This window comes from Morone saxatilis, unplaced genomic scaffold (genome assembly GCF_004916995.1).
Source record: "Morone saxatilis isolate NCDOM2014 unplaced genomic scaffold, NCSU_SB_2.0 Contig24, whole genome shotgun sequence".
NCBI classification, from domain to species: Eukaryota; Metazoa; Chordata; class Actinopteri; family Moronidae; genus Morone; species Morone saxatilis.
In genome coordinates, this window is record NW_023339807.1 from 8761740 (window position 1) to 8771759 (window position 10020).

The 10020-nt window shown below is 38.2% G+C and overlaps 1 protein-coding gene across 1 annotated transcript in view; it reads left to right on the forward strand.

Annotated features, from left to right (window-relative positions):
* LOC118336585 (CUB and sushi domain-containing protein 3-like) overlaps positions 1-10020 on the forward strand; it is a 219214-nt gene that overhangs the window by 183995 nt on the left and 25199 nt on the right. The window contains exons 58-59 of the mRNA XM_035673258.1: positions 1060-1236; positions 6450-6632. Coding sequence (XP_035529151.1) covers positions 1060-1236; positions 6450-6632 — 360 coding nt within the window. The remainder of the gene's footprint in view (positions 1-1059; positions 1237-6449; positions 6633-10020) is intronic.

The following is a 10020-nucleotide window of genomic DNA, read 5'->3' on the forward strand; positions in this document are numbered from 1 at the left end:
TGTGTGTGTGTGTGTGTGGTAATCGAGAAATCATCACGGCACCTACAACACGTCTGTCTCCTACAAGAATCACTATTTCAAATTTTCCAGGCAATTAGGTGATTGAGAGAGCAAATCAGTTTTGTAATAAGACATGATTTGGAGCAGAAGAAAAACACATGAAACAAACTCTGTCCTTTCCGCTCATCAAAGATCATTTTTTGTTGGCATTTTCTGGAGATACTGTAAAGGATGATTTAGTGTAAAAATCTGTTCATCTGGTCATTTTTTTCCATCCCGGGAACTGCACATCTAAAGTAACACAATGCATTAAATTCCTCTCCTGTTTGAGTTCAGTTTGTGCTTTAAATTGTAAGGATTGATATGGCCTGGAAAGTTATTCCAAATGTAATAACTAAAAGTTCTGTTATTGTGAAAACTAAACCCTGAGTCCTTAGACCACAGCTGCAAATTTTCACATTACTCCCACAAGCATCCTCTTGCTTTTAGACAGCACTAAATGTCATCACGCTGGATGTATTATGGGACTTGACAATGCACAAACTGCACTTTATTTACTGATGACACATCAATAGTGTGATGGGGATGTGTGTACCACTGCACCAGCTCTGCTCATTAGCCTCTCTTAATAAAGCTGTGAAGCTGTAAAGATTAGCGGTTATTTACTGGTTTGCTTCACAGCTTCTTTAAAAAAGAAAAATAATGCTTCCTTGTGATCCCTGATGTTCCCTGACACAAGCCAAGGAATTCTATCTGTCCTTTTCAGACTGTTCCACCTGAGTGGTAATCAGACCAAGTCAAAAGATAACAAATATTCATTAGATCAAAAACAAAACAGCAATTATTATTTATGAATAAATATGACTTGCCATACAATATGGAAGGAATATATTTTTCAAAGCCCTTTAATCACCTTGAGACCTTCAGAAGTCATCTTGCAGCCACCTTGGGGGCTCCAAACCCCTGGTGATTGTGAATCACTGATATGGAAAATAAAAAATCCATTACTATTATACTCCTCTGACCTTCACCTCCTCTCTTTTCTCCCCTATATTGCAGCGGTACAGTGTAGTAACCCAGCTACACCTGCTCATGGCCGTATTTCCCGTGTGGATGGCACAACTTTCTCTCACTCCATCGTGTATTCTTGTATGGAGGGATATTTCCTCAATGGCTCTCCTACACGCCAGTGTCTGGCAAATGGCACATGGTCTGGAACAGCGCCAAACTGCACAAGTGAGTTTTATATACACAAAAAACATGAAGGGATATTCAAGTCTCTTGGTCTTGTGGAATACACTTAAAAGGCCACTCTGCTCACACATGCTTTGTGTTATGAAATGGAAAAAGAGCGAAGCGTTGTCTACTACTGTCAAATAAAATTGTGAAATGATTAGTGTCAATGAGATATGCTATGCTCAGGCATAGTCCCAATTATACCAGTGCTGTGAACAGAGAAATGCAACACAGTACAAACCAATGTTTCTTGGTTGATCACATTTAGCTCAGTCCATACTTGATGTAAATTACCTTGGTGGTATCCTGGTAGTGAGCCGCTGCTGACCACTTACACATGGCCAGGCGTGTCAGTCGCAATGTTGTACTGTTGGTACAGTAGAATGAATCAGGCACTATTCTTGTGTTTTGTGTGATTCTGTATGAACATAGAACATAAAATTTATACTGAAAAGCAGAACCCCTCTGGAGAGAAGGAAGACAGACAGGACTGAAGATGATTTGTGCTCCCTATTTTTGCCAAAAGGAGGCGCTCTGAGTGATCCACAGTGGTGCTAAAATAGGGTATAAGATTTCAAATAGCACATAAATCTCTTTGAGCCTCTCACTGCAAAGCATCAAAACTCTCAGGCAGTTTTTTATTGTCTGGATCTCAGCAAATGAGCCTTGCAGTAATTAAGAAGTATGCCAATCTATATTCAATTTGCACCAGGATGACTATCAAACAAAATTACACATTGTTCTTCTCTCTGAAAATCACTATATTCTCTCTTCTTCATTCTTTTTGCTTGTTATTGAATCACAGGAAAAGATAAATGGTATGGGCATAATTTTCAATTTTGGAATGAAATTAGTCTCTAGAGAGATATACACAGGGAGGGGGGGAGAAGGAGAAAAAGATTGGAAATTGGATTGAATAATAATGATCAAACATGCAGAAAGGCAGAATAGCTTTCTTCCCACTTTTTCCCACTTTGAAGCCTGCTCATCACCAAACTTATTATTGTTATCCTTCTGCATGCTGTCACTTCACATAAAATTTTGGTGGTCAGTTCAGGGACATCAACACTTAAGATTCCAAGATTAGCTCAGTGTGCCTTCATTAAGGAGGCAATCATTTTCACGGTTCATGGGTAATCGATCATGTAGGTGACCAGATCAAAGTCACACAACATTTTCAAGGGGAGAGAGAGAAAAGTTTATTTTTTTCTTAACGCTGCTGATGAAATTTATAGAGCATGTTAAAAAATTAGTGGATCAGTAGAAGTGAACTACAAAAGATACTTACTCAGTGAACTGTGAAGTAAAGTCATAAAGCACTTTACAAAATAACACTTATTATTCAGGAAGATTATTTGCCCTGTAACATGCTGTGATCCTGTTGATTTATATCAACTGCTTTTAGTATTCTCCTCTCCTCTTCTCCATTCCTTTCCTTTCTCCCCTAGTCTAAACACCAACAGAGGTGTTTAAACTATGGATTATCCTTGTGGATGTTTCCGTGGAGGACAGAGTTAAATAAAGAGGTTACAGTGAGATGTCTGCACACATTTTATTTGTAAAATCATTTAAACAAACAAAGCAGTATCCTCAATCACAGTGCCTTCATACATGTAGAAGAAAATAATTAAATTCAAAATCTGACAAACTTAAATAAGCCTGTCTGGAAAACAAAGTGAGAAAAAAAACTCTTGACACACCTGAAATATATAAACATGGTTCAAAATTATATTACAGTAAGGGATAAAAGAGAAATCTGATTACTGACCAACTGCATTTAAATGCAGGTTTTACTGGCAGCAGGTTATTGCAGTGCATGTAAAATCTTCTGATCTGCCGCCTTAACCTTATTTCTCCCAGTAACCCAGTTTTCTTCGGAGCAAGTAAATGTTACTGAATGAAAAAGCTGTAGAGTTAAGTTAAGTTATTGGAGTCAACTGCCTGCAGCTTTTCGGCATTGTGCTGACTGACTGTTTTTCACTCCTACAGATAGACAGGCTCATGTAAACATTTACATTCATGTAGACACGTCATTTTTCTTTCTCTCTCTTCTAGTAAGACCACTTTTCCACTTCCTCACTAAATGTTTTTAGTTTCTAGTTGCTTCTGCCTTATGATCCCCTGGTTTTATTCCTCTAGTGCCACCATGAGGTTTTAAGTGAAATATTTTTGGTGTTTGGTGGATTTCCATGAAATTTGGTTCACACTTTCATGTCTCCGTCAGGATTAATTATAATAACTTTGGTGACCCCCTGACTCTTCTTTTTTTCTGATACTTTGATTTATAGACAGATGCAAAACGAACTAGATTGCCATCAACCTCAGCTTTACTTTGTGCAAATGAGCTAATGTTAGCATGCTAACATTCTAAACTAAGAAGGTTAACATGGTAAATGTTATATATGTTATATTATACCTAAACATTTTATTATTACTATTGTCATCTATCTAGGTCTAACCACTCCTGTGCCTTAGTAGGGCCTCTTAGCATGGGTACAGTCTCTATGTCTTGTTAAATTATATATCTACTGTATATATATACATATATACGACATGTGTCAAAACTTGATTTTGGTGAATAGATTTGACCACCACTTTTCCAGATTGAAACATTTCACATAAATAAATGTGTCCACACACCAAGAACGATAACCGCCAATAACAACAGTGGTGAACAATATCGTTGGGATCACTTTCAGAGTGATTAATAATATCATATTAGGCTGCAAATTACAAAAACGTAAATTTTGAGACATTGAGACATACTGCCACACGGTCTTTATCACTGATGGGGTCTTTGTTTGGAACTAAATGATGTCCTCTTTTTTTTTTTTTTTACCTCAGAGTTTTGTCATCTCTCCTATCATCTTTGAATAACTGTGTTAACCCATATCCTTCTGGTTTTCTTTGTGTTTCTCTGTGTGACGTATAGCAGTAACAGCTCATCGATATACATTTTTCTATTAAGCTGCCGACACAGCTGGAGTGTGCAGTGCCTGTTTGCAGCCACTATTTACATAACGTTTTTGTTCATCAGTGTGGATGCTTACATCATTATTGTTATAGTTATTGTTCTTGGTGTGGACAGCCCTTTAATGTTGAGGTCATTCTACATGCATGTAAAAAACCTGCACTGAAAACATTATTGGTCATTTGTTTATACAGCTTAACATGATTTATCTTTACATTCATTAGCAAACTGAGACTCAATCATATGTTCTCATATTGCTACGGAAAGTCTAAGATGGGAGCTCAGGCTGGGATTAGGGGTGTACAGTGTTTACATAGACAGGTTATTGTTGAGATTTTCAGCAAATTACAATCTGCAAGAAAAATTTTCTTGTGCAATCTGACCCAAAAAAGGAGTTCATCACCCACAAGCCACGTAAAGTAAGGGCCTGACAGGTTAGTTTATTTATTACAAAAACAATTTCCATAAAAGGAAGGCAGTAGTGTATTTGTACACAAACATCAAATACATCAGTGCCAACTGCACTGCCATTCAGTCATCTGACATAGATTGCCGGGTGCAGGAACCTCTGCGAAGGATGTAATATGGAATTCTTCCAAGTGAACAGAAAACACACAACAAATAGCCATACACCCTGTGTCATCCATCAGACAAACATCAGACTGTATAGTTAACCTTACATTTCTTCAGATTTTCTGCAGGGTGCTGTCTTACCTGCCAGTGTTGTAGTTTTGATACATACATCTAGGAATACATTAATTTAAGTACTGACATAAAAACCTCAGTTGGTAGCAAAGTGAAGACTTAATTTATGCTCTGTGCTCCCAACTAGCAGATCTCAGATGTATCCTGTCAGGATACAAAGTTAGTCTCACCCAGTGATGATAAATATGTCCAAGTGTTGGAGTCCTTGGCAGCAACTGAAAATAAACAAACAGAAATTAATTTAAGGGAGGAGGCGTTAGCAGGGACAGCCATATGCATCAAACTGGCTTCTTACATTAAGGTGAACATGTCAAGAAAGATTTTTTAATAAGTAAGCACAAATTAGGGTTGGAAGATAAAACAAGGATTATGAAAAAGCAATCAAATAACGGCTGGCAACTTACAATTTCATCAGAGATAGCAATAGGTTAAGACCTGACAATGTAGTAGGCCAACACTCAGCCATCTGTTTAGTTTGGAGAAATCATGACATGTGAGGAAGCCAAAGAAAGGCATATGAAAAGAAGAGACAGCACAAAAATACTGGGGGAGGGAAGCTCCCCAACTTTATTATTGTTATCCCCTTGAGTTAGATAAATATGCACCAATATCTCAAAAACCACAGTGGTGCATTTTAGAAAGGGATTATATATATAAAATGTAGCTATTAATTCTAGGGTTTCTATAGCAATACAGGCGTCCCTCAGTGCCATTATGTGCCATTATGCACAATGATCCATGGTGGTTACCTTGATAAAATTATACACAACCAACGAAAGGTTAGTAATAGTAATCATAAAAACCTTTGTTCTTCATTCAATTGATTGTTTTTTTGTTTTGTTTTTTTGGATAGAAGTGTTAAAGTTGTTTGAGTAAGGATTAAACATACTGCATGGTGCATTAACAATGTAACACTATTTGGACCTACTGAGAACCCTTTGAACCATATAAGTAAAACACAAGAGTAAGGCAATTAAGAGTTATTGATGACAAACTTACAATGTTGAGTTTCTTGCAGGTTTAACTTCATTCTGTTGTACAAAATGCTTTTGTTCAGCAAATGATCACTGTAATAAGTATGAAGTGATTGTGAGTGATTTTTTTTAATGCTCTATTTGGTGACATTTTCAGCATGCACAGCTTTATTTGGCACAGGTGCGAATACCTGTGATATATGATTGAGAGGATAATTATTAATCATCACCCACCCTTTTTGTCTATACTGTAGCATTCGAACTAATAACAAGTTCATGGTTATGTCCTGATGGTGCAAGTGAAAAACAAATGCAAGATTAGGAAACCACCAACAACTTAACTTAAGAGACCTAAGGGGGAAAAAAATCTCACCACCCTTTCTTCAGAATGTGTTGGCATAAGTGTTAGTTACATTCTGTACATTCTGTATTGATGAGTTTGTTTATTATATATATATTAAAAATATACTGTTTAGTATGTTTCATAATGCAATTCGGTATGTTGTAATAACTATTCAACAACCCTATTTACTATGATTTCTAATGCAACATTGTTATGACAGTGATCACCTGTGGCGACCCTGGTATTCCAGCGAATGGACTTAGATTTGGTGACGACATCACGGTGGGCCAGAATGTGACGTTCATGTGCCAACCAGGGTATGTCATGATAGGAGGGGACAGTACTGTCACAAGGACCTGCACCAACAATGGCACCTGGAGTGGCGCCATGCCAGCCTGCCAAGGTAAGTACCACCCACAAATGCACACACTCACATCGCACGTGCAGCAGTAGACCCTCATCCTTGATAACCATCAGACTGTGCTGTAACAACCTTGGCATCCTAGCACACTGTCACGTACAATATAAAGTATATCCTTACACCCTGAGATCTAATGAGATTAGCAAACAAGGTGACACAGAACTTCCTATGTGGTCAGATAATGTCATATTCAGGGTTCTGATAATGAAAGTGCCATCGATGTATATGAGACAGACACACACACATACACACACACTCACATTCAGGTGTATAAACACAGACCCACATAAACACTACATGCAAATTGAAATTTTGTCCAAAGCATCGAGTCTCAACATAAGAGACAGCATTGCTCAGCTGGCTTAAAAAAAAAAATATATATATATATATATATAATATAGAATTTATAATACATTTTAAAGCCCTTGATCTAGGACACAATTATTTCACCCACACCTGCATCTACAGTTGCACCTGTGGTGGCGCAGAGCCAGGGCTAAAAGTTCCTCTGACACTTGATGACGTATGGCTAACAAGTCCTCTTCCTCACAACAAGGATCCCTCTAATTGTACTCCAGCAGTTAATCACTTGCTCCCCCTCTCTAAAAGTTTGTATGCACTCTATGCGCTAGAGTAACATCAAAGTTAGAAAATCTGCCAAGAGGACTTAGTTGTTGTACCCCCATCAGCACTACATCACTCTATGATTTATGACGCTCGAATGGAGGCATAGATTAGCACGTCTGCCATCGACACCCAAAAGTAAGTATTGCAGGGAAGATTAACTTGTGCAGCGAACAGTTCAAAAGTACACCAGGAAAAGGGAAGAGCCCACAAGGCGAATGGTGGCTCATTGTTGCTAAGGAACTGTTCTCATGCTGCTGCCTCAGTAACAGAGAAGCAAGCTGGCGTTGTATTTGCCTCTTGAGAAATAGGAAAGGACGAATTAAATGTGAGAGAAAAAGAGGCAGAGTGTGAAATGCTGACATGCACACAGACAAACATAATAACAGGTAGGAGACACATACGCCAAGTAGTTACAGAAGGCAAACATTTATAAAAACTGAAACACACACAGACACATTTTTTGAAAGGGAATCAGGAAAAACAAACAGTATTGATGTTTTTTATTCTTATGTAATAGCAGTTTTTCTTTCTAGATACACTCAGTATATAAAATGCTGTTATAGAACCAAAAAGTACCACACACTTCTTGCCATTAAGGTGCCCTGTTCCATGGTATGTTAAAGCTGTTGAATGACTCGTTGGTCGCACAACTGTTACCCAAGGCAGTTTTAACGGAGAGAGAGAGACACATACACACAGAGTGTGGGTGTATTTGTGCACGCATGTATGTATAAAAGTGTGTGAAGCTCCTAACCTCCGAGCTCTAATCCTTGACAGCTACAGCAACAGCTCTAGCACTTGGCCCCAATGCTGCTATGCTTGATGGGGGTTGTGTGGAGAGGAGCAAAACCCTGGAGCTTAGCCTTCCCCATCACAGACAAGACCACAAATGCATACAATCTCATGGGAGCATTCAATTATACATCTCTCTAACGCATACATAGGCACAGATACTTCAATTACTGTACATTCAGCTTGTACTGACCTGTATGCATTAGTCGGTGATCCAAAGGGTCCCTGCTCTCGCTCTCCTTGCTGCTCTCACTTTTTCCAATAGCACTTATTTCTCTCATGGAGTAAATGAATAAAATACAGTCAAGAGATAGGAGTTTGATTACTAAGTGGGTGCTCTATATTAATTTTGTGATTCCTCAGTGTGGATGGGGTATTAAGGAGTACAGATGTTTTATGCTGTATTTTCTCCCTGACGTTGCTCACTTCCTCTCCCTTGGTCTCTTTCTAAGACTATCTAGGACAAGCAATAGAAAAGGCTCACTGGTAATTATGGCTTTTTTATCATCTCTCACTGACAGCCTACGCAGAAAGAGGTCTTAGAAAATATCTATTTTCTTTTTTTGCATCTGAAACTGAAAACAGTTCCTCCTCTAATAAGATTGGTTGCCTCTTTCTTTTGCATGATTGGGTTTAAGTTGAAGGTGCAGCGGTTCAGTCAGATTGAGCCACTTGAAATTGTCATGATGCAGGGCATCTGTCACCTTGTCAAAGATTTGGATGATGTGCTGCAGGGACATATGCCAATAGTCCAGGGAGGGAGGGGTAACGAGAGAGAGAAGGGAGCAAGAGAAGGAAAGGGAGAGAAAGAGAATTTGAGACTAAAAGAGACAAAGAGGTTTTACGTTTGCCGATTCTGCATAATTTTGTACTTAATGTGTGTGTGTGTCAATGCTAGCCAAGCCATTCTTGTGTGGTGTGCATACACACACCACAGATGACACATATTAAGCCTTGCCCAGCAAGGATTCAGTTTGAATCCCAGGTTTGGCGTGTTCAGCTAAGAGGCACTAATGCTGCTTAGAACTACTTAGGAAAATGGGGACACTCTCGGCTTCCCATTCAGTTCTGCCTGCCACCCATGCCTTTTTTTTCATTTATTTAAAGTAATTTCTGATGCAGTGCTTATGAGATTAGTAGGCCTATTCCAATAATCAGCATAATTTGCCTACTTGCACACGTGTGCTCTAACATTTCTCCCTCCATCTGTCTTTTTCTCTCCCTCTTTCTTTCTCTCACATAAACAAACTGTGGAGACACACATCCAAACACACTTCACAGCATCCAGCTTGGCATTTTAGTGAGGTATTTCAGAATGAAGTGCCTTTTTTTTCTAAGGCTCCAGAGCAACAACATGGAAATCCCAAATTGAGGGCACTCTTTACTAATTCATTAACATCAAAGAGAAACAATTTCAAGTGAACTTGTTTCTCCTTGAGAACTTGAGAAACAAAATTACATTACCAAACAAAACATTAAAAAACAGATTGCAACATCAGTATGGTTTTGCCTTTAACTTTTATTCACTATTCATCATGGCCTAAATATCTTTCCTAAATATAGCATACATCCAAAGCATATATACTGTATACTGCTGCAACCCGTCCATATGGAAATCTTTTTGCATCCGCTGCCAATCTAGAACAAAAGATGGTTCTACCTTGGAGAGAATGTGTGAATATCCCACAGTGACTTGTTCCACATTTACTGTAATTTTTTGTGTAGAAAAAGAAAATGTAACTAAACTCCATGAGGCAAGAAAGTTGTCATCAAGTGCTTATTAACACTATCATAATCAGAATTAGAAACCTACTAATTTTCAAATTTTGAATTTTCATATACTATATAGCTAGTATAAGTGAGGTCTAAACAGCTGGCCAGAAGACTGCTTTCTAGTTATAAGGAATAAAATCTAGACCTGCTCTATTTAAAAAGTGTCCTGAGATAACCT